The sequence below is a fragment of the Pithys albifrons genome, chromosome 3 (genome assembly GCF_047495875.1).
Source record: "Pithys albifrons albifrons isolate INPA30051 chromosome 3, PitAlb_v1, whole genome shotgun sequence".
Taxonomy (NCBI): domain Eukaryota; kingdom Metazoa; phylum Chordata; class Aves; order Passeriformes; family Thamnophilidae; genus Pithys; species Pithys albifrons.
This window is the reverse complement of record NC_092460.1, coordinates 46,324,057-46,348,402: the sequence shown is the minus strand read 5'-3', so window position 1 is coordinate 46,348,402 and position 24,346 is coordinate 46,324,057. Positions and strand designations below refer to the sequence as shown.

The 24,346-nt window shown below is 45.7% G+C and overlaps 2 protein-coding genes across 16 annotated transcripts in view; both read right to left on the bottom strand.

The window, feature by feature from the left end:
- Positions 1-549: 549 nt before the first annotated feature.
- REP15 (RAB15 effector protein) lies at positions 550-2,171 on the bottom strand. Its single transcript, XM_071549829.1, is given in 2 exon segments — positions 550-681; positions 683-2,171. Coding segments are annotated over 2 exon segments (756 nt in total). The 5' UTR covers positions 1,385-2,171; the 3' UTR covers positions 550-627.
- Positions 2,172-2,644: 473 nt separating this feature from the next.
- Positions 2,645-24,346, bottom strand: part of PPFIBP1 (PPFIA binding protein 1) — a 91,205-nt gene continuing 69,503 nt past the window's right edge. For 5 of the 15 annotated variants that reach the window (XM_071551631.1, XM_071551629.1, XM_071551637.1 and 2 more), the window contains 21 exons: positions 24,232-24,264; positions 22,937-22,998; positions 22,221-22,305; positions 21,382-21,536; positions 20,368-20,498; positions 20,135-20,188; positions 19,363-19,423; positions 18,494-18,523; positions 16,742-16,913; positions 15,397-15,429; positions 12,872-13,013; positions 12,523-12,651; positions 11,738-11,888; positions 10,368-10,479; positions 10,151-10,239; positions 8,606-8,728; positions 7,719-7,844; positions 6,745-6,933; positions 6,084-6,263; positions 5,293-5,358; positions 2,645-5,161 (listed from right to left, as the gene is read on the bottom strand). In XM_071551631.1, the coding sequence (XP_071407732.1) occupies positions 5,075-5,161; positions 5,293-5,358; positions 6,084-6,263; positions 6,745-6,933; positions 7,719-7,844; positions 8,606-8,728; positions 10,151-10,239; positions 10,368-10,479; positions 11,738-11,888; positions 12,523-12,651; positions 12,872-13,013; positions 15,397-15,429; positions 16,742-16,913; positions 18,494-18,523; positions 19,363-19,423; positions 20,135-20,188; positions 20,368-20,498; positions 21,382-21,536; positions 22,221-22,305; positions 22,937-22,998; positions 24,232-24,264 (2,210 nt within the window). In that variant the 3' untranslated portion in view covers positions 2,645-5,074. The remainder of the gene's footprint in view (positions 5,162-5,292; positions 5,359-6,083; positions 6,264-6,744; positions 6,934-7,718; positions 7,845-8,605; positions 8,729-10,150; positions 10,240-10,367; positions 10,480-11,737; positions 11,889-12,522; positions 12,652-12,871; positions 13,014-15,396; positions 15,430-16,741; positions 16,914-18,493; positions 18,524-19,362; positions 19,424-20,134; positions 20,189-20,367; positions 20,499-21,381; positions 21,537-22,220; positions 22,306-22,936; positions 22,999-24,231; positions 24,265-24,346) is intronic. The other 10 variants (XM_071551636.1, XM_071551639.1, XM_071551634.1 and 7 more) reach the window with 6 other exon arrangements.

Below are 24,346 nucleotides of genomic sequence, written 5' to 3'. Positions count from 1 at the left end.
CTGGCTCCTGCAGGAGCTCAGGGAATGCCATGGGGCCAGGGAAGGTGGGAAGGAAGGAGGTGGAGGGGATGGTGTGTGAGAGCAGAGAGGAGAGGGAGAGGGGAGTGGGGAGAAGGGAGAGGGAGAGGGGAGAGGGAGTGAGGAGAGGGAGAGGGGGAAGGGAGAGGGGGTGAAAGGGAGAGGGGAGAGGGAGGGGGGAGAGAGAGGGGAGAGGGGAGAGGGGAGTGGGGAGAGGGAGAGGGGAGAGGGGAGAGGGAGGGGGGAGAGAGAGGGGAGAGGGGAGAGGGAGGGGGGAGAGAGAGGGGAGAGGGGAGAGGGAGGGGGGAGAGAGAGGGGAGAGGGGAGAGGGAGGGGGGAGAGAGAGGGGAGAGGGGAGAGGGAGGGGGGAGAGAGAGGGGAGAGGGGAGTGGGGAGAGGGAGAGGGGAGTGGGGAGAGGGAGAGGGGAGTGGGGAGAGGGAGAGGGGAGTGGGGAGAGGGAGGGGGGAGTGGGGAGAGGGAGGGGGGAAGGGAGAGGGGGTGAAAGGGAGAGGGGAGAGGAAGAAGGGAGGAGGGGGAGGGAGAGGGAGGAGGGAGAAGAGAGAAGGAGGCAGAGCTGAGCCCCACTGTCCCTGCTCTTGCCCAGCTGGTCACACGAAGTTTATGTACACATTGCCCACGTCCCTGAGGCTGTTTTTTGGTGCCCAGGCAGTGTGCCAGCATGTCCTTTGTGGGCAGGGAGCGCTCCGTGCTGGTGATGAAGCGCCGCAGCGCGGTCCTATCCAACAGGCAGCATTGCCGCTCCTCCTGGGCCATGCTGTCCAGCAGGACCCCTCGGATGTCCTTGGGCTTCCCTGGCACACCAAACACCACCACCAAGCCCAGGCAGTCCCGTCCCACCAGGTGGCAGAACTGGGCCAGCTTCCCAAACCTGCTCCTGTTCTGGAAGCACTCGGCTGCCAGCACAGCTTTCCGGCAGCAATCCTCCTCCTCCTCCACCTCCGTGGGGCCACCTTCTCCATGGAAAAGCTCAGCCAGCTGCAAAGCCTGCACAGCAATCTGCAGCTTGATCTGCCTGTCAGCCCCAGACAGGGTCCAGATCCAGTCCACCCCGAAGAGGCAGGACTGCTGCCTGGTCATTTTGCTGGTGGCGATGCGTTCCTCCGCTCCCCTCTCCACGCAGAAGCTGATGAAGTTGACCAAAAATATCTCGCTCAGCGTGTTTGTGGCTGGCTGGAATTTGCTCTGAGGATCCACAAACCCCAGGTAGTCCTTCAGCCTCTGGGATGCATGGAGCACACCCTGGCTGAAAACTTCACAGATAAGGAGGGTGTCAGCCTTGTCCTCTTGGTTGTCCTCCTGGGAGACCTTCTGGCCCATTTTCTGTGCTGGAGGAGGTTTCCACATGCAGACAGCCTTGGGGAGGTCCCTTCCTTTGTGCTGTGCTCAGCCAGACCTCTTTACCATGCACAGGGGTACCTGCTGTCTGCCAGGTGGATGGTAGCAGCGGCAGAGTTGACTCCAGAGTCCCCAGGGCAGCCAGGCTTTCTCCTGGGTGTGTTTCTTCTCCACAGCTCACTGAGCAGCAACCAGCCCAACAGGAACTTTCATACCTCCAGAACTCACCTGTGCTTGTTTTCCTTATTGTTAATTCCAGCACCCTTTTGTTTAGCTGATGTTATCTCTCACTGCTCTGATTTTATCTTCTTTCTAGGGCTGTTACAGAGAAGCCATTTCTAGGTACTACTGGGTGTTTCCTGGAGAGGAAACCACCTTTTTCTTTTAGTCAATGCACCCCCAGGCACAACGATCAAATAAAAAGCTCTTGATGCAAACAAAGGCCCCAAAGTACTGAGGAGAAGCATAAAGTCTGCACTAAACTAATAACAAAGCACAGCAAGGGGTAAAAAGCATTCAGGGAGGACAAGGGCAACTTCTGCCCTAAAGCCAGGATGCAACAATACCTCGTGGATGGGAATCAGAAGAGTCAGTCCAGAGGTTATTCTGGATTAATTCTCCATTCCTAAGCATAGATGTACTTTAAGCAAATAGAAAAAAGCTGGGTTTCATCTTCATAGGCTCTTGACTAAAAAATATGTATTTTCCCTCTACACTGCAAACAAACAGACAGAAGTTTAGTGCATTCTGCATTTCAAAGTGTTTATCCCCACTGAGCTGATAAACAAAACCACAGAAGGGAAGGTCAGGGGAGAGGCTTCTCCATTTTCCAGCCCATTATTCAGGCTACACTGAGCAAAGCAACTCGTCAGCACTTGTACCTGCCCCACAGCAGCAAAAAGGAGTGAGGGGAAGCTCCGGTTGAGCTCCTGATGAGGGATGAGCAGAACAACACCTGGGACCAGAGGGACAGCTGAGTTTATAGCAAGGGCCAGAGACCCTGCAAGGACACCGAGCAATGGTGAGTGAAATCCCTTCTCAAACAACCCAAGATGATTCCAATCCAGATCACAGAAGTAACTAGAAAGTCTTGGGATAGTTGATTTCTGAGCTGTTAGTTGAGCCCCTCTGCAGGCACTACTGACAAACAAAGGAGTCCAAATAAATGAATGATTTTGCCCCTTTTTCCTCCTTTGGTTTTACAATAGAACAAACCAAGGTTCCTGGGGAAATTGAAAAAGAAGAAATGGAACCAGCTTGCAGAAACACTTGGCATTTTGCAGGGACTTTATTGGGTTTCACATGGCAATACACAGCAGTCACGTTGCCCTCTCCAACACGCACAAACCCAAACTGTATCGATGGTGTGCACACAAAGACTTCCTGACCTCAGGCCTTGCTCCTGTATTCCCACCCCACCAAACATCCAAGGTTCAGGAGACAGGCAGCTGCGAGGGGATGACCTGGCTGACAGCTGGCAGGTGCAGGGGAGGGTTGTTTGGAGCACAATTCTGCTTACACTGCACCTAAATAAACCATCACTGATAACACTGGGCTGAATATGAACACTGGGAGAGGATGTTTGTGCCTATTTCCACACACACTGTTGTGTCCCCAGCCCCACTTTTTCCCACTATGAATATCCACTAGTCAGCAACCAGAGAGAGAAATCTGGAGGGATTTTCCTGGGAAACCTGCACCACTTCTTCCCAGTGCCTCCACAGGGTTTAATGCTCAACTTCCACCTAAATAATAACAATATTGCAGAATATTCACAGGAAGTGAGGCTTGAATCCTCAGCTCCCAAGCACCTGCACCACAGTGTGGTATTTCTGCCCAAATAAAACAGCTCAAACACCCCAAAGACTCAAAGGAAGACACAACAGACAGCAAATTATTTGCACGCAGGAATCAGTCAGGAATGTTGATCAATTGTGATCTCTTTTTAGACAGGTGGTATGCAGCAAAAAGTATTTTATGTAGATTTTATGGATTCTTTGCCTGGCTCCAGTTACTGAAGAGAAAATGGCAGCATTTGATATTAGGTACAACACAACCTGCCCACATCAAACTTTTCACCTTAGTACATCACTGATCACCTACACTGCACAGCCCTCGAGATCCAGGTCCTCAAGTCACAAGAAGATAATCCAGAACACATCGCTGATCTCCCCCACCATCTCATGGCAGGCCCTGGAAGCACCAGAAAGTCTTTCTTCCTTTCCCAGCTTCATTAACAGTGTTTTAGAAACACCCACAAGCCTAAAATACCCCAGGAAGGGTCTCCCAGCGAGGAGAGCGACGGAACGCGTGACAAATGCTCGGTGAAGCAACACACCACTGCAAGAACAATTCCAGCTGGACTTGGGCTTTTTTTTTTGGCCTTTACAAAGCAAAGCAGCTTCATGCCATTGTGCTACAAAACATGCAACGTTCAACACCGTACAAACAACCACTGGAATAAAAATTAACTCTTTTTTTTGTCTGCTCGCAATACTCAAAGTCTGACATGAGATTTCCACTGAAGTTTTAAAATCTGATTATTGGAGCTGTGCTTTAAGAAGGTAAAACGATGAGCAACATGTTTGATATTTAAATTTTGCAGGAAAAATCCCACCTTAAGTTTAATAATATGAAATAATATATTTCCTATACATTTCTCTATATAATTTTTTTTGCACCTACACCATCCTCACATTAGTTACAGCACAGAAATATCCCTCCCATGTGCACGGAGTAGTCTGAACTTTAAGGAAATTTTTCAAAACACAGAATTTTTTAAGCCACATCCTTGTTGAACACTCCCAACTACCACTGCTGGGACCAAGAGAAGAGACATTTTAACATGTGCAGTTCCCACAGGGGTCACTGCTGGAGGAAACACGCTTTAGAATTGTTTCACCCCAAAGGGAAGGGCATTAAACTGTGCATTTGGTAAAAAGCAACAAAAGCAAACAGTTCCAAAGGTCAGCCTGCCTTTCCCAGTAACCAGCTGGTCTGCAAACTGGCATAAATTTTTTTACAACCTTCTCCCCTTCCCCTCACACACCTTCAATTTTCCATCACTCCATCTCACAACAAAATTTTATATTTTTGCTTTTATAGGTACTTCATAGACTTCTTTTTTCTTGTCTGTTTTTTTTCTTTTTTATAAAACAGTATAAAAATAAGAGCAACATTCAAGAGCTACAGGGGAGCTTAGCAGGGCACGGATAACTAAAATCCTACACTGGACACTGCAGGAAGGACAGAACTGGTATTTGTGCCAAACAAAAGCACCTGGAGCAGTAACTTCTACTTTTCAGCTGAGAGCCCAGAGAAAGCTGATGCACAATATCTACAGATGCAACATCCTTACCTAACACCTTCTGCTCTTTTCAAACAGTAGAAAGGATTATCTGAGGCCATGAATAAGCAAAAAGACCACATAAATTTAAATGCAACACTCTGAAACATCACCATTTGTACATTAAATAAGAGTTAAAATGATTACCATTCACCAGTGTCTGGTGGTTCTTACTTTAGAGTAGGCACCTTTTTTTTTTTACTCCTTTTCTCCTTAAAATTCTCCACCCAACATTACTTCAGACAAACAGAAGCAACAGCAATGTGATGTTCATGATCTGCTGTCCATCACATCACATGATGATGTCCTTGCCCCCAGGAAAGGGAGCCTCTGGCAGTGCCTGGTGGTTCCCATCAAACATTGGAGTCCTCATCTGTTATACTGGTGCTGGGAGAGCGAGTCGCAAAGTCTTTAAACATTTCATCCTCTTTCAACATGTGCTAGAAAGGAAAAGAGGGAAGAGTCAAGACTGACCCTGTTTCACACCAGAGCCTTCCAGGGGTTTTGTACCCATCTCACAGAAACAGAGATCTCACTCCACACTCCCACAGACCCCACTTTTAAGACTTACTGTCAAGTTGTTGATGCCTTCAGAAAATGCTCCTATTTGCCTCACTGTCCCTTCTGAATCTTCCATCTATAAAAAACCAGGGAATGAATAATGAATCAATAATAAACTATTTGTGTCACAGAACAGAGTCACAGAATGGTTGGCATTGGAAGTGACCTTAAAGATCATCCAGTCCCACCCCCTGCCATGGGCAGGGACACCTTCCACTATCCCAGGTCACTCAGAGCCCCATCCAGCCTGGCCTTGGACACTTCCAGGGATGGGGCAGCCACAGCTTCTCTGTCCAACCTGTGCCAGGGCCTGCCCACCCTCACAGGGAGGAACTTCTTCCCAATATCCAATCTAACCCTGCTCTCTGTCAGTTTGAAGCCATTCCCCCTTGTCCTGCCAGGACAGAGTGGCAATTAAGTGCAGCACACAATTTATTGTTACACCTGCTCATGTCAGATATGGTCCTGTCAGGAGAGGGTAGTTTATTCCAGAGTAGGTCCCAAAGGTGTCACATTCACAGCATCACCCTCCTTGGGCTGAGACACCTTTGCCAGTAATGAAGGCAGGCCCTTCATAGCCCAAAGCCAAAGGAAGGTTTCCTGGGAAAAGGAAGGTTTTCCCACCAAACCTGAGAGCACAGTAGCAGAACCACAGGATATGCTGAGTTGGAAGGGACTCACAAGGATCACTGAGTCCAACCCTTAGCCCTGCACAGTCCATCCCCAAGAGTGACACCATGAGCCTGAGAGGATCATCCAAACACTTCTTAAACTCTGGCCAAAGACTCTGAACTGCCTTACCTGCTCCAGCCTGTCCAAATCATCATCGTCATACACTCGCATATCCAGGCCAGGCTTAAAGCCCTTCTTGGATCCACTTCCAGGCACCCTCCCCAGCTCCATAGGACACACATACTCCTCCCCATCATCCTGCTTCTTCTTCCTCAGGCTCCCAAAATTGCTGAAGGTAAGTTTCTTTGGCTTAAAAGTGAAGAGGAGGTTGACAAGAAGTTACAGAATCAGCAAATAATTAACAGATCTCCTACTCTTGCACTGGTGTTTCAATGATGAAGGGTCAAAACCCCACTTGTCTCCTAAACAGGTCTGAATAGCTGTAATTCCTGATAGTTGCAGCTGAAGGGACAACCACTGTTAAGACAACACCATTTAAAGGCTCCAAAATGAGATCAAAATTCCACTGCATTAAACCATGAGCCTGTAAACAACAGGAGATAGTTTCTGTCTAAAATATCTTACACGACAGACAGAATGACAGCACCAGTGCCACCTCTTGTCTGTGCACAGGAGAGGCTGAGGAGTGCTGTGCTCATGGCAGGCGCAAGTGTCAGACAGAGATCTTGCCCTTCTTAATTAGGAACCAGCCCCTTTTCTCCAAACGTGCATGAAACCAGCACACCAGAGATCCTGGAACCCAACACAGGGCCCAGAACAAGTGACCAACCTTTACTTTGGCAGTTGCTGTCAGGAGGACATAGTCTGGGCACTCCATGGCCTCCCGTTTCTGCTGCTGGGCCTCCTGCCCGATGAGGAGGTTGAAATGAGTCGCCAAGTGCCGCCTCAGCAGCGTCTTATTTGGGGGGATGTTCAGCAGCTGTGCCATGGTCTCCACATTGAAACGGGGCTCCAAAACCTGTGAATCAAACCACAGAATGCAGCTGAGGAAGCCAGGAGCTGTCTGATGAGGTCTCAAGGACATAACTTGGTCACTCCCTGCTTTGGGAGGTTTTGTTCGTATTTTAGAGGAAATACACAACAAAGAGGGAGAGAAGAGAGTTAATTAGGGAAAGGATTCCTAAAATGCTACCTCCGTGCTTTCCTTCAAAAACAGAGGTAAATCGGCAGAAAAGAACAGATAAAGTCACTCTTAGATGAAGTAATGTGTGAAGCTGCCAAAAAATTTTTAGCCACCATCCTCTTTAATTCTGGGAAAGGCAGCCAGAGGAATCTTGGAAAATAAACTGACAAAATGTTTGGAGCAGGAATGTAACTCTTAATCATCACAACAAAGTTCTGCAAGTTAATCTCTTGTCTGGAGTATGTGATGCTAAAGCAACTACAAACAATCCTGGTTTGGACACCAAAATCTCAAATTTTACAGAGCTAACAAACTTCCCTCCCAAAAGAGAACTATATCCAGGTCTGGGAAGGCAGACAGTGACCCTTTAACACCAGTGTGCAGGCTCATAAGCCAGGAGGTGGAGAATTCCATACCAGGATTAAGTGGTGAAGGGAATACAGATCACCAAACCACACTGATTCTGCCAGAGACATTCACATCCTCAAAACCACAGAATAATAAATTGCAATTACAATAGATTGTAATTTCTTATGAAGCAGAACAAGAAGTGTCAGAACTTTTGCTCCAGCCATGTTTGATTTTGAAATAAACAGGCAGAAGCCACTCCAAAAACTTACCATGAGCCCTCCGTGCACGCCACTGCCCCGCAGGTTCGGGGCGTACTCCGCCAGGTCCACGGAGCGCAGCCACTCCATCACACGGTGGTTGGTCCACTGGGTGACCTCGGAAGGGGTGACGTTATTCTGGGAACAGGAGGAAGGCGCAGGTGAGGAGATATCCCCACTCAGCTGTGCCAGCCCCAGTCTCTACTGAAACATTCCCTTCAGGATGCAATCCCACTTGGCACTTGTGGAAAAAAAATCTCTTTTTGGATTGCTGCCTTGCAGCAACACCAAGGTGGGTGCGGGCAGGTGTGGGTTATGCTTCAGGTCATGAGATTATCCTGCTCTGCACTGGGAGACTGATTTGTACCAGCAGAACTGAAAATTCAGCTGGCTCCACGAGCTGTTGTTCTTGGGAATCTAAATCCAAGAGTCTGGGTTGTTTTGTCATCCATTGCCCTATCCAGCATTTGCTGCTTCCAAACCAAACTGATAGCTGGAAACAGGGCCAGGCTCCTCTTACATGGAAAACTTTGACACAGCCATTAATTTTCCAAAGTGTTACACAAGACTCACAGCAACAGTGCACTGAATTCAAGATGCTTTATGCTCCAGACAGCACATCAGAGACTGGGCCAAAGACAGAACATCAGAGACTGGGCCAAAGCAGTCCAGTTGTTGGCTTGGAAAAGTGGGAGACTTGGCAAGGGGACGGACATGAGTTTGGGGTAAGGGCAGGCGGAGGAAAAGAAAGTGATGTCAGAGCACAAGGCTGGAAAGATAACATGAGAAAAAGGAAACTGAAAATGAAACAGGAGGAGAAAGCAGAGCAGGAATAAGCAGAAATATCAGGGATAAAACCCCAGAGGATTCCCCTTCATGGTTTCACCATAAAGCAGTACCTCATCCGACGGCCTCCTGCGCAGGCAGTTGGGCTCAAAGTTGTTTATCCTCAGCACCTGGATGGCTCTTTTGATGCTGAGGTGGTGGAGGACACTAACAACCTTCAAGGACAGCAGGTCATCCTGTCAGAGAGGAAGGGGGAGTTAATAAACATCAATGTGCCTATTCATGGAACCAGCATCCGACTGGAGGAGACTGCTTTGGGCTGAGAATGGCACACCTGACACATCTGGGGTGAAATTTTAATATGTGAGGCAGGTGATTAACAGCAAACCATCTGCCTCAAAGTAAAAGCTCCCTGTGTTGCACTGTATGATCTCCTGGGTGACGTTCCTCACACAGAGCACAGGAAGCCTGGGGCAACAAGAAGGGGAAAGGGTGAGATGACACATCCTCAGGGTTTGGACTAGCGCCAGGACAGCTTTCCAGTTAATTCTGAGGCAGGGTAAGATTTTAACAAGTCTTAGTTTCACACTTTGTGTATTTAGTTAGTTGCTTACAGTGAATCTGTAGTCATAATTTGATGGCTAAATTCTGTCTAAAAATATCTCCAGTGATCTACAATTAAAGGGCAGTGACAGGAAGAATATCCATTTAAAAACAAAGTTCCTCCTATATATCCCTCCTTTGTCCATCTATTACTTTTTCTTCTTTTTTAATACAGAAAATGATACAAATTCCCCTACATTACAGCCCATGCTGTGTCTTAGCTGCAGTCAATCCTTACCTTACTAATGTGGTAGTGAAGTCTTCCAACACAAGAACAAGCTCAGTAGAGCCTGATGGCATCACATCTCCAAGAGTTAAAAAGCAGAAGAAAAAACCTGCCTCCTACTTTTATATAAATGTCTGAACTCTAAGGCAAATAAACACCAAACCCCACTATTAAAGCAGTGAGTATTTAACATTTGACTGAAATGGTCTGAGTGGGGAGCTGAATCTGACTTTGAAATGCAAAAGCAAGTAAGTGGAGCCTGTTTTCAAACAAGTTGGCTCTTCAAACTGCAATTTTCTTCAAAGGGAATTGCTGTTCACCTAAGCATCCACATGAATAAGTAAGCAGATCAAATGCTTGCTCACTGAAGAAAAAGTTCCACCTCCTTCTATTAATTAATAACAAAGGCATAAACAGCAACAACAGCATCTGCACAATTTTGTGGACAAACCCTGCCTGAGCTGTTAGCAGCAAAATTGCCCATTTCTCATGCATAAATCTGAGTTCCTGCTTACTCTGTTTGCTCTTCCACCTGAAGATAGCATCCCTAAAGCTGGAAAGAATATAGAAAATACTTGCAGGTGAGTAGCAGTATCTGTTTTCCATACAGCTATGAGCATTAGCTTAACACAGGACTCCCATTACAGTTTCAGGGGTCCTCTAAACACTCAGTGGAGCAGGGCACAAACAGGGCATTCTGGTACATCCTCAGGCATCATTCAGAAAGCTGGAAGACCTGATTTATGAACCATTCCCCTGGTCTTCAGCAGGGAGAAACTAAGAACATGCAAAGAATGTCAGGGGGGAAGAAAGGAAGCCATTTACTCACCACACTCATGTAATGGAGCATCCGACCATCCACCTTCCCTTCATCAAACTGGGTCTTGTACTGGGGGAGGCCGATGTCATCCAGCCACCCTGGGGCAGGGACAGGCACTGTGTCAGGTGGAGCCCACCTGGTGTCCTCCCCCTCTGAGTCCCCAGTTAGCCATGAGAGGAACCCTCGTGTAAAGGTACATAAAATCATAAAGCTCATAAAATCTTACTGGTAACCCAGTGGTAGTCCAGTTTGCCGTGATTGTTCTCCTCCTCAGAGCCCAAAGCCTGCAGGGCAAGCTGGAGCTTCTTCCGATGCAGCGGGTGCTTGATCCCGAGCTCCTGGGAGAGGAGAAAAGGCAGTAAATCCACAGACAATACTGTGTTAGTTCTCCCTCTGCTGAGTTACAAAGGGTTTCAGAGAGTCACTGCAGGTGCGGTTTCCATTTGCTGACTATCAGCATCATTGCTGTGGTGGGTTAATTCATTACAGGTTAATTTCGATTCCAAACTGTATGAAAATTTTAGCTCAGTTGGTTAAAACTTGGCCTTAATAATGCCAAGGTCATGGGTTCAATCCCCTGTGTGGGCCATTGACTTAAGAGTTGGACTCGATGATGCTTGTGGGTCCCTTCCAACTGAGAGTAGTCTGTGATTCTGTGAAAATGGCAGCCACAATATCCTGACACCAGATACAAAAAAATAATCCCACATTATAACTCATGTTAGCATTCAGAAAAATACTTTCTGGGATTACTTTCTCCCCTCCCAGTTAGGCAGGTATGATTAGAGGAATTATTTAATTAGGAGCATATGAAGGTCCCAGGCATTACTGAAATTCATTCCAAAGACATAACCTCCCTCAGTTTAGCTGCAAGGACAGTCCAGGATCCCTTTAATCTCATGCACACTTTCACCAGTGCTTGCTTGTTGATGTTTCCTCTGACAACACTATTACAAGTCATTATGGTCATATCAGATTTTTCTTATTCCAGTTGTGGTGTAACTACCTCACTGAGCAAACAGGCTTACTGTTTGGTGAGGAGAGTGACTTTATAAGAGCTGAAAATTCAAAATTTAGTGAATACCATGGATTAAAAGTATAAATTGCATCACCCTTTTTTTTGTGGTTGTCACCTAAGAAAAAAGACAAAGAATTCTGTAACAATTAAACACAGAGACTGGTCAAGGTGTGTGTCTCAAGTCCTATTTCTCTTTGTGTGAAATTGGCAGGAAATACAATCAGGCCAAAACAGCAGCTTTTTCCATCCTTCTCACACAGGCACAGAACAGCTGAGCCCTGAACCAGGGCTACAAACCCAAACTCTCACATGCCTGTTTAGAGAAGGTGGCATAGTCAATTGATACATCCATGCATAATGAACTTAAACCACACATCTATCATATTAGCTTTGTTACAGAGCATTAAATTTCTACAAAACTTCAACCAAAAAGCAATCATTTGGCATCACTGCAGGTGGCAGCACTTTGAAAGCTCATCTTATTTGCACTTTTTTACTTTACAGACCAGATTTACGTGCAGAGAAACAGCAACTTTTTTGTACCTTTAAGTGAAAGAAGCACTCCCAGCATTTCTCACCTTTTCCAGATCCTGCTGGGAAGCCTGCAGGAGTGTCTGCCCAGACAGGATCCACTGCCTGCCATTATTGATGTAAGAGCCAAGCCCTTGGTCCTGGAGCCAGTTGCAAACCTGCTCCTTTGTCCACTTTGCGAATGGCATGTCCAGCTCACTGTGGAAGATTTACCAAAAAAACCTGATAAATCCTGTGCCTCAAATCTCAAAAAAGACAGAATTTAAGCCTAATTCATATTTTGTGGGAGCTGGGACTGTCTCTAGGGGGGAACATGCATCGTGGTGGGCGGCTGTGAGGAAGAAGGTGACTCCTTTGGAATCATCAGCACCATGAAGTGCTGGTTGCTGCTGATTTGCTGCCAAAGTCACAATAAATACTACCAAAATCAACCCCCTCTGCTGCCTGGCACAGCTAAAACTCCAAAGTGCAACCGTAATGCTTCACTTTAGCCTTTAATCCCTGGAAGTGCAGCAGGAAAGGTACTGGAGGAGTATCTGTCACTGCCATGTGAGGGCTCACATCCTGATCCAATGAAAACAAACAGTTCTGGGACAATTAAAGACCAAGATCAATCTCTGTGTAACAACTTCAGTCCTCTCTGTGAGGTGGAAAATACAATCAGAACAAAACAGCTGCCCTCCTGCAGCTCAGCAGCACGACCCTACCACCCAACCAACCTCAACCCCACCAAGACCACCTCTCAAAGGAGAGCCAGGAGGGAATATTTCCTTTTGGCTCCTCCTTTGGGCGGGGAGGTGAGTCCTGGCACTGCTGGCACCACCTGCCTCACCTGTGGGACTGCCCCAGGTCTCGGGACCAGCCCAGCCGCGGCCCCGCGGTCGCTCTCGTCCCTCCTCGCTTGAACTCTGTCTCGGACATGTCCTCGGGATTGAAGGTGGTGGATTGGCTTCTCTTGAGCCTGGTTTAAAGAGAAAAAGCACATTCACATTTGGCCAAGGACAAGGCAACTGCAAGCAATGTAGGCAAAACCTCCCAGAGGGCTTGTAGCTCTTCTCCCACCTGCCCCTGATCTCCTGTTACCTCTCAAGTGCCACACTAGCACTTGGGATGGTAAACCACAGCAAACCCCTGTGTGAGCCCCAGCTCTGGAGAATGGTCCTCTCTAATCTTTTACTTACCTCCCAAATAACTTCTTGATCCCCTTAGCCTTTTTCCTGGAATCTGGAGAAGGTGGTGTCACCTGGAGACCATCTGCTTCTTTAGGACGAGGGGGCAAGCCAGCCAGATCCAAGTGATCTGCAGAGCCCTTCTCTGTTTCAGCTGTCAGAAACCAAAACCTCTGTCAAGACCCAACCATGCAGGACTGTACAGGCACACTCCTGAACCTGGGAATGACTCCTGCTAAAATTATTGAGAGCCACCATGTCAAGAAAATGGGGCAAAGAGGGATGGGAAAGTCCAGGAGAAACAACACATGTTGCTCCTCCATGGGCCTGGCTGGTAATGCTCCAAGGCAATGCCCTGCACCAGGAAAGTGCAAAAAAACACCTCCTTAACCAATCAATCAATTAAATCCCAAGTTTATTCTTCCTCAGGGAGTGCTCCTACAGTCCCTTCACAGACAGAGCCAAGGCATAAGGATCCTCAGAAACAATCCAGTGCTATGGAACCACACCAGGATTCTCCAAAGCACAGAAAACCAAGTAATTTCCCTGCAGACATCTTTCCCAATAACCTGCAGTATTTCATTATCTGGCCAGGAAATTCCAGCAACAAAACTCCTGCTCTGGTGGGAGGACCCTTTTCCCCTCACTTCTGCAAAGTGTGGAATACTTTGTTCCTCTGCAGAGGAACATCAGGGAGTTCAGGCTCTGTCTGAACCAGATCTGAGTGATACACAAAACACCTCTGATCAGAGACCCTCCACATTACCACCCACTATAAAACCATTAAATCTCAGATCTGTAGCTGTTTTCTACCACAACAAACCTGAGGGCTCCTGTCCCAGAAGGGGAAGTTGTCACAAAAGCTAAACTAACAAAGAAAAAAACTATTTTAAGAGCATTTAAAAAGAAAACTGAAAGTGTTGCAGTATCTACTAGGCTACATAAGCAGAGGTGTGCCAGCAAGTGCCAGACAGCTGAATAAATCTACCACGTGGAGTTCATGGCAGTGACTTGCTGGGAGGCAGTGGCAGCATGAGCTTGTTCAGAGGAAGCAGCTGTGGCAAGGCAGTCTGCAGCAGGCACACACTCAGGCCTGCAATCACTGTTCCCATCTTTGAACAAGGCTGAGCAATCAAATGACCATCGCTTGTTCTTGAAATGGACCTTGAGACTTCCAGGAGAGAAGCAAACAACGAATCAAGTCTGGGACACAACGTGACCACAATGTGTCATGGCCAGCAAAAAAATTTATGCTTTGCTGGGGTATCCTTCTGCTGGGCAAGGTTTAGATGATTCAGCCAGAATGCATCTGAACATGTCCCATTTTCCACCAATGCTTTAGATGTCAAACCTTGCAGTGAAGCAACGAGGTCACATAAAAGATTCTTGACTGCTATGGAACATGGGGATCCTGACAGTGGGAGACAGCACTGATGTGGAACCAGGCTGTGGTATTCCTGGTTTTTGCTTTACTTGTGTAAGATAAAGTGCTAGTATTAAAGAAAACCCACCACATTTAAACAGCATCCTAGAGAGAGAATGCCAGCACACAAGGTTGTTGGGTGCATTAGTAGCAGAGATTTGCGGGTGTTGCGGGGTTTGGTCCTCAGAGCAGCTCTCTTTGGTGCCCTTGGAACAGCTGGCATTTAAGGAGCAATGTGAGAAACTCAGAGGGCTCAGATCACTTGGTGTATCTGCCAGCAAGGGACACCCTGGGTGGCTGCACCAACACAGCTCTGCTTGCCAAGGCAGGACCCTGGAGGTCTCACCACCCAGAACTTCCCAGGGAACACTCACATCACAAGACTTGATCTTATTTACTGTGTGAATGGCTCCTTCACCATCTGACCATTATTTCTCATTTTTTGTTATATAATAAATATAACTACATCTTAGAAGAGGAATTATGCATCCTCCCCGCCAGACTCCCCTGAGAAATAGCACAGAATATGCTGAGTTGGATGGGATGCACAAGGATCATCAAGTGCAACTCTTAGCTCTGCAAAGATCAGCCCCAAGAATCCCACCACGTGCCTGAGAGTGTTGTCAAAACACTCCTGGAGCTCTGGCAGCCTCGGTGCAGTGCCCACTGCCCTGGGGAGCCTGTTCAGTGTCCACCACCCTCTGGGGTAAGAACATTTTCCTGACGTCCAACCTGAACCTTCCCTGACAGCTCCAGCCAATCCCACATTCCCTACTTCACCACCCTTTAAACTCTCCCAGTGGATCCAGGACAGATGGGAGCACAAAGGTGCCTCTGGCATTTAAACACCACCAATTCCCACCTGCTCCCTGGCTCTGTGGGTAACTTTGAGCTCAAAGTTACAGCAAATTAACCCGCAATCTCTCTCATTAGTAGCAGCCACTGAGAAAGGGCACAGCTGACTTTTAGCAGAGGGCAGGCATTATGTGGAAACTCCTTTTAGTGATGGGCAGAAGTGTAGAGCTGTGCTTTGAGCGGAGTGTGGCCATAACCAGCTGGCAGCAGCAGCCCTAGCACAGTGCTGGGGCAGGCAGGGCATGCAGGATTACTGTACCTAAGGTAGGTGCACTTGCACTTCGACTGCGATCTTCAGAGATCCACACAACGCACACACAACGTGAGGGAACACAAGGGGGACAAGGGGAAACACAGTTGAGAACAAGGCAACAGAAGAGGAGACAAAAGGAGGGAGGTACATGAGACACATGGGCCACACCAATGCTGAATTCACACCAGTTCACTGCCAGTCCCCTCACAAAAAAGAAATGAGAGTAGAACTCTGTGCAGTCGCTTCAGTGCAGGGAGGTCACTTGCTCCAGGACAACCCCTGTGAGGTGGAAAACACCTGGACAGCAGCTTTACAGCACTGAAATGTGGATAACATAAATAACTTACTCAAAGTCACAGGGCCCTGATCTAGATGGCCCATCTTCCAATCCTCTGTGACATCCATGAGTGCTCTGCTTTGTCACACATTGATTTCAGGACGGAACAGGTGATCACACAAAAGCACACATTAAATAAACCAAAGCAGAGAGTCTAATCCTCAGAACAGACAAGTTTCCAGGCTGTGCGTCACAGGAAAATATGGCCAATGTATGATCAATGTGTAGGCATGTTACTTGTTCTGAAAGTCTAAAATTGTCTTGGAGTAAGTAAGAACAGGAGACACTTGTGCTCAACAAAGCAGAAGCTTTCCCTCTTCTCCTGAAAGAGGGAGCTAAATTCCTAAGTCTGGTGCAAGAGAAAATCCAAACCTTTAGATGGCTGGCAGTAGATGTGATGCAAAGACTCTTGAATGCTTCAATTGCAAAGTGGAAGGACCACCACAGCAGGGCAGTAAGCAGGACTTCAGGTGGTGGCAACAGTGACTTCTGCATTAAGCAGAACATTTGGTTTATTTCTTTGTCATATGCCAATGTCACCAAATGACAATATCAAAACAACCCCCTCCTCCATTACAGCTCAAAAATCAACCTGACTTGCCAATCCTGTTCCTGTTGTCACTACCTCTTCTGCAGGGCTGCTAAAATACAGAAAAAATCAAGGGGAACACTGAGTGCCTCTTCTCCATTTCTGCACATCTGAAATGTCTCATGAAAGATAAACTGAACATGGAGCCAGGGGAGAAAAAAAGCCCACAAATCCCATGGGTGAACTACTGCCAGCCAGCCAGCATTCCAAAACCACAGCAACTCCCTGAAAGGTCCCAGGAGAGACATCCCAACAGAGGCTGAACCAGATCAAACACTTCATTACACCAGTGCTTTTTTTTCTTGCTTCCCAAACATTCTCCTGAGGAAAGTGCCACCAAGTCCCAGTGAGACTAAGGCTGGCCTTCCTGCTCCTTAAGACAGCTACAGGAGTTGTGAAGGCCCTTCAAAATGCACGATACCTACCCAGATTGGGGGCACTGGCAGTCCTCTTGTTGTTCTTTATCTTGAAGAAGCCTCGACCAAAGGAAGATCTGGCTTTGCGTGTCCCAAAAGTGTCCTCGTCAGCTGCGCCACCATGAGAGGGAGACTTTGGGGGCAGGGTGGAGAAATTATGGCCTTCCACAGGAGGCTTCACCTGCTCAAATCAGGGAAAGAAAGATTCAGCACAAGGGAATCACAAAAGGCCTTCTGAGAGAGACTGTACAGTGACTGCTGACAGACAGCCTGGGATGACTCTCTCACTTCTTACAACAAAATGTAAAAACCATAAAGAAAAACATAAGCAAGGTCTTCATTTCAATATGTTATCCTGGTTTCATCTGGGATAGATTCATTTTTACCCAGTACCTGTGTTTTGAATTTAGGATGAATGTAGTGTTGCCTACACACAGATATTTTGGTTGTTGCTGAGCAGGGCTTACCCTGAGTCAAGGCATTTTCAGCTTCCTGGGCTGTGCCAGTGAGGAAGTGCACAGGAAGCTGTGAGGGAGCATGGCCAGCACAGCTGCCCAAAGCTGGCCAAAGGGATATCCAGGCCATGGGAGTCACTTGGAAGGGGAGCTCATTGTAGCTCAGGAGATGAACAACAGTATTTTGCATCATTTGGCTTTTTTGGGTTGTCTTTCTCTCTTCTTCTCCTTTTTATTATTATATTATTTTAGTGTTCTTAACACATGAATTTTACTTTTTTTTTCCTGATTCTCCTCCCCATCCCACCAGGGCAGAGAGGGGGAAGTGAGGAGCAGCTTCCTGGTACCCTTGTTGTCAGCTGGGGTTTAACCATAACACGTGTTCAGGACCAGCATTACTATCAATACCTGCTAAGAACAACCTGTCTTCTTTAAAATGTTTCTCAGGCTCTGCAAGGCTGACTCAAAGGTATGGAAAAGGTAAAAATATTGTCCTGGAAGGCTTTGAACTTCTCCAGGATTCCTGTCTCCCCACTGGTAGGGGCAGTGGGAAGCAGAGAGGGAAGACCCTCCTGTGCCAAATGTTAAAGTTTTTTCTGTCAATCACTGCTCTGCAATTGCTGCATTAATGGATTAATTGATGTAATTGATTGAGTTGCCTGCCAAAACTGAGAGAAAATCACGTATCAAACAAGGAGAATAAATGCCAGGAAAAACATCAGACACTCCAGTTAAGCAGTTTAAAGCAGTAGTTTAACTTTGCTGGCTGTTTCACTGACTCTTCAAAAGAAGAAGGAACCAAAACCATTCACAATCCAGATACAATCCTTTGGCTTTTGCTGAAAAAAGGCAGCATTCACCCTACAAGTGGTATCTGAGGTCTGTCACCTCTGCTCACCTGCCTGTAGGTACTGCCAGCTGTGGCCAGAAGGTACTACAGGGTACCTGCCCTGCAAGGACAGTCCCTGCAGAAACAGCTGCTGCTCACAGGGACAGTGGGGACATACAGAGGAGTTTAAATATACACTGACCAAAGGGAATTACAAAGTAATGGTCAGCTTTGCTAATTATCTAGTGGTAGAGTTGCGGGGGACAGTAACTTAGAGGGCACCTTATGCTCAAGCAGAGTGGAACATTATCCATGTGTGAGGATTATTGTCATTGAGGTGATGGTGACACCCAGCAGAGGCTCCACACTGTCCTCTGCAGGATATTCCCCCTCTGGAATTGTGTGTGGCCATTTCACACCATCCAGCCTTTCACCAGCCCCTCACTGCCCCTGTTCCTCCACATTCACACACGTTACCTCTGTTGGCTTCTGTGCAGGGTCTCTGTCCTGTTTGGGAAAGATTAAGTCTTTTTTAAGCATTTAAAAAGTCATGGTTTACAGCCAGCATTCAATTCCTTGTGAGTTAAATTCTGAACTGAAATACCCTGCCCTGTGTGGGGTTTTCCCCCAGAAGGAATCTCTTCACACAGACTTTCTTTGATATGGAGGTGGCTTTGGTTTGCTCTGTGAAGGATTAGCTGTGCACATAATTAGTGACATGCAGAATGTTAAGGCAATGGCTGAGAGGACCCAAAGCAGGAATCAGACAGGGTAGAAGGCAAGTAGATAAAACACTCACAGCCTCTACTTCACGGCTGTCCAAACAAACAGACAACCAAAAGTCCCCAACCCACAAACTCCAGCTCCCATCATCAACTCCTGGTTCCATTCCCAGACCTGTCAATACCCTGTGTAAGGCACAGGAGGTATCAGGAAATTCAGGAGTTTCTGGGAGTTCAGGCTATCCCAAAAAAGCACATGGATCACCCTGATCTGGTGACATTGCTGGTGATTTGCTGCTTTTGGTCACTTCCAGAGGACCCTAAACTGAAGCCATCACATGGCTCAGTGTTTTTGTTCCCTAACCATATAGTCAGCCCAGAGTGGATTTTACAATGTACCAATTACATGGTCTTCCAAAATGATCCACCCTGAACACAGGTAGGAAGTGGCAGTGGGACTCATTGTCTTCAGGAAGATGTGACATGCATGTGACCATTGCTGGCACAGGGGGCTCTGACTCAGGAATTCCCAGAGGTGGCAACAGGTCACCCACAGGGTCACTGCCACCAGACATGTCACCCCTGTTCCTGAGGGGATGGGAGGAAGCAGGAGACCAAACCTACCAGTTCTGATGCCTCTTTCCTCAAACTGCTCATACTGCTGGACTTCTGCAGAGAGGAAGTTCTGGAACAACAAATAAAAACCAGGCTAAGTTACTAGAATTAAATTTGCCAAGATAGAGACACTCAGAGGAACCAGCTTTAAGGAAAGCATTATAAAACATGCTGAGATACACTAAAACCAATGATATTTTGAAATAAGGCAATCAACACAGTAATTAGAGCCCAGGAAATTTAATGAGATACTGTAAGAGCCTCCACATCATCATCACTGCCTCTGATGCTTCAGTGACATGATGCCCACCCTTGGATATTGTTGGCTGCTTATTTAACATCACATTTTCTGCAGTACAAGTTACACAGGCAAAGGAATTGATACAAACAGAAGCTTTGAAGAAGAGTATTTTTAGCAACAGGCTTTTGACTAATTTAATCCTTAAAGAAGCCAAGCATATTAAGCCAAGCATGAGTGTTTCAGCATTTTAGCTTTGGTTCTATCAAAAGGAAAAAGCAAATCATGTGTGTGTGTACTGTGGAAAACCATAAATTTCAGAGTGTATTGACAGTCTGCCAGTGATGTAACAGAAAGTAACTGTGCCCAGACAAAGCATTGGAAAATAAAAATATCATGGAAGCACAGGACATGAGCAAAACCTGCCATCAGTAAATACCATCTTGGCTGCAAGTGTGTAAAATATGAGGGGGAAATTGGGGTTTTCAAGCTGACAATCCCAAATAAATATGTTTCCTAAAGAGTTTTGATTGAGGTACTTACACTGGACTATCACACAGATGAGTTTCTTGAGAGGAACCTGTTGATCTTCCTTCACTATAAAAACAAAAAATATATGAAATAGATGAGGCATTTGGGGATTCCACCCAAATATTTTCCCGGACAGAAATCCCATCTCAGCCTGCTTGAGTTCTGCTTTCACTTCAGCTCTTATGGCACCAACACGTCCCAGAATATTGGAATTACAATTGGAAAACACATAGAAACCGTAATACCTCATTTCACTGGCAGGATCTGGCCTAGGGTGCGTTTTCACTCTCTCTGCAGCAGTTTCTGAGCTCTTGGATGATGATGAAAAAGAAGGGATTGAAATCTGTAAGATACTGGTGTGGATCTGTAAGGAATTCTGAAAAGGATGAGAACTGTGTATTAAGCAGTCATGAAAGAGAAAACAGTAACAGGTAAACTATGAAAAGGAGGATCTAAAAGAAGGTTTCAAAGGTGATTTTTTTTCTTTCTGTTATAACACAGTGATTTACTACTTAAAAGATGGCATTGAAGATAAAACATGAATCATTGCACAGATAAGGTACAGCAGAGGCAAAAATCTCCCAAGGCTGCCTGTCAAATCTCTCTACCACAGACACCATGAAAGGTACTTCACTTTTCAAGCTTACACCTGCCTTCAGCCACTCAGAGAACACAAAAAACTGCTAAACATTTAATTTAACTTTATTTTGTTCATAGTGTATTTATATAAGTAAAGGCCCTGCTCTGACTCAAAGTACTAAGAGAAGAAATCTATAGTTTTTTTACTGGAAAATCTGATTGTTAAAAATCAAGAGACTGGACCACAACCTTACTCATCAATTAACTGAATGGATGTAATAATGATTGAATCTTTTCAAATATGACAGGATATATTAAAAAAATCCCAACATGTTTACTTCAAGTTCCTGCCAAATTAAATACAGCTCCTAAAATATTGATGTTTGATATGAAAACTAATTGCTATGTGTAGTTTAGATCTGTTCTCATGACAGACACAGCTATGTCCTGTCTCCTGATCCCATCTGATGATTAAGAAAAATACACTTAACTGAAATTCCTCAGCAGCTTTCCCAAGAAAACCACATTCTCCAAAAGGATGTAGGACATTACTACAAACTGTGCAAGCCAGAAAAAAATCCTTCACAAAAACTTGAGTTTTGGCACCTGAAATATGAAACCAGCACAAGCAACATCTTCAAGGACCAAGGGCATCAAATGAGGAAGGAAATAAAAGATACCTCTTCGTGAATATTCACGTTAAACTCATCGTGGATGGGAGATGCTGTCACTGGGGTTGGGGATGGGCTCTTCTCTGGGTCAGTCACACTTGGGGTGTCCAGTAAAACTGTGGAAGCAGACCCTGAATTCAAGTCTTCACCATCACTTTCCTTGCCTGAAGGGAGAGAGGACATGGAAATTTGTTGGTTTTACTCCTCAGGGCATTTAGTGGGATTGCTCCCAACAAGCTGAACAAACCTGCAGTTATTTCCTGGCCATGTTCTGCAATTTCATACTAAATACTTCTTTTCCCCAGGAGGTCAACTCTGCCTGAAACTTAAACTGTCTCTGTGGTATCTTCACAGGAAAAGTGCAGCTCAAGAGTCTATCAGCAGCCTTTAAGTGACCACACCAGGTTTGCAGTCTGTTTCAACACCCTCCTGCGTTTGAAGGCGTGAAAAAGCAACACCAGTTCAAAAAAATTGCTACCCCTTCAACACTCAGCACCCCAAATATACAAATTTTGCCTCCTCACTCTTCAGGTGTTGACAGTCTTCACTCTCAGAAAGAATCCTGAGTTCTTCTCCTGGGAAGGTCATCCACCCCCAGCATTTGCATGGCCAACAAAAGCCACAAGTCTGTGTCTGTCCTAAACACACTCAGGCAAACTCCAACTTTTGCCCAGCTCAACATTAACCACGTTATGGGATCAGAAGAAGCTGGATCTGGAAACCTCCACCAGCCTCGCAACACATGGAATGAACCATGTCATGGCATAGATTTGAGTCCCACAGTTAAGCTCAATGCACCTGGAGTTGAAGTGAGAGCAGAGATTCATTTTGGTTGGGTTGTACAATACCTTTTTTACCTTGAGCCAATATCACCATGTCTTGAACCTTCTTGTACCTATTCAGGGATTGCCGGAGCTCTTCTATCTTCCGATCCTAAAAGATAAAGGGAGGTTGTGACTGTGCTTCCTGCCCCAGAAATACAACTGCTAGGTTCTTCAGTTTAGTTGGATGTGAGACTAAAAGAAATGGGGAGTGTGGATGGGACAGAACTCTGAGAGGCTTTAAAAGATCAAAGGTTGTATTTAGCAAAAACTCTCATCTGATGAACCACGAGGATCGTCCCAGCCTTGAAAGTGGATTTCAGCTCCCTGCTTAAGTCAAAGGTAGAGTATAATAAATTTGCCATGTACAAAAGGATTTAGGGCTTTGGTGATCAAAAGAAAGCATCCTATAAAATGCACATGCATATGAAAGCAGAAAACCATCCATGAAAACAATTCCTGCTTCCCAGAGAGCCCTTCTGGAAGGCACTTTCATGGAGCTTTTTGCATTTCCAGAACACTGTGAATTGTGGTCACACTGAGTTCACTGACACAACAGTGTGTACATGCACAGAGCCCAGAAATGCCCAGTTATGGTCCCTTAAAGGCAGTGCTGTGCTTCTCACTATAAAAAATAATTGGTTCTTAGGAGCTTGGCTCTTAACTGAATTGTGACAAGTTCATCCATGAGAGATTTAAATCAATCTGATGAATAATTACTGATTAAAGAATGACTTTGCTACCTTCTCTTCGTTTGCTGCCATCAGAGATTCCACTGCCTTCTTCATTTTCTGCACCTCTATGTCTGAAAACACAACACAGTTCCCCAAGTCAGTTTAAACAGGGCAGGGTGAGGGAATGAGAAAAACAAAATACCTCAAAAACTCAGTAATATCTGAGAGCAAACTTACAAATTAACAGACAAAACAGAAGCCATTTAAATGCTGGTTTAGATGGAAATATATAGAAGAAAACCCTTTCCTTCAAAACCTTTTCTCTTGACATTTTTATCAAGGGAATTGTGAAATTCAGGAGATTTCCTTACTCCCTCCCCCTAAGACTTAGGAGAATTGAAAATTCAAGAGTAAAACCACTGCTTGGCTTTCACTATCACCATCTTAACAATTACAAACCAAAAGGTTCCAAATAAAAATAAATACTCCTTTTGGAGTGCAATAAAACACTAAAACACCCAACAAACAGCCCAAATGGCACTGAACCCCCCCCCCCCATCCAAAGCAATGGATTAATGGATATGATGAAGGAAGCACTTGGCAGTGAGGCTGAGCCCTATTTCAGTATGGATGTAGGAATTAGCAGGGCAAAATGGAATGAAACAAGGAGGAGCCATGCTGGAATATATATTGTAGCTCAGACTTGGAAAAGGTCCCTAATGGAGATGACAGCACTTCATCTATAATCCTTATTTACCAAGAAGCATAAAATACATGAATATATGTGTATTCTGGAGGTGTTTGGGACTCGAAATCCAAAGGGAATAGAAATAATCTCCATTTTCTCCTAAAAATCCACACTGTGTAAAGGAAGCAGGCTTTAAATTTTGCTTGCAGGCAAGAAAGCCTTTTGCCTTGTTTTAACTCCCTAAAAATTCTTGGAAAGCAAACAGAGCAGGAAGAACATCTTCCTCCTTAATGAAATGCAAGAAGCAAACAAGCTGCCTGGTTGGCTTTCCACATAAAAGACATTTATTTAGACATTAAAGCAGCGACTGGTCCAGTTTCCCAAATTTCCCCTCAGTTCTGGCTGGCTGAAAATCTGGTTTGCAGGATTGCAGCTGCATTTCTCTGGGAAGCAACTGCCTTGTGGGTGCTCCTGAGACCAGATCTTTGTCTATCAGCTTTTCTTCAGATAATTTTCTATTTCAGGTGTGGTTTCCCCACCCTTATCCCCCAAGTTCACTGTCACTAAGGGTTATAGATGATGCAGCCTAACCAGGTTTGCAAACACATGCAGGAAGCTGTTTGGGAAAGCACTTCTGGATTGCAAATGCTCATGGAAAGGACACCAGAAACCTTACTTTTATCTTTGAGCTTCTTTTTAGAGTTTTCATCTGTGCAGGAAAACCCATTGGATTTGAAATTAGCACAAAGGTTATGACATAAACGAACTTTAAAGACAACATTGATGTTAAA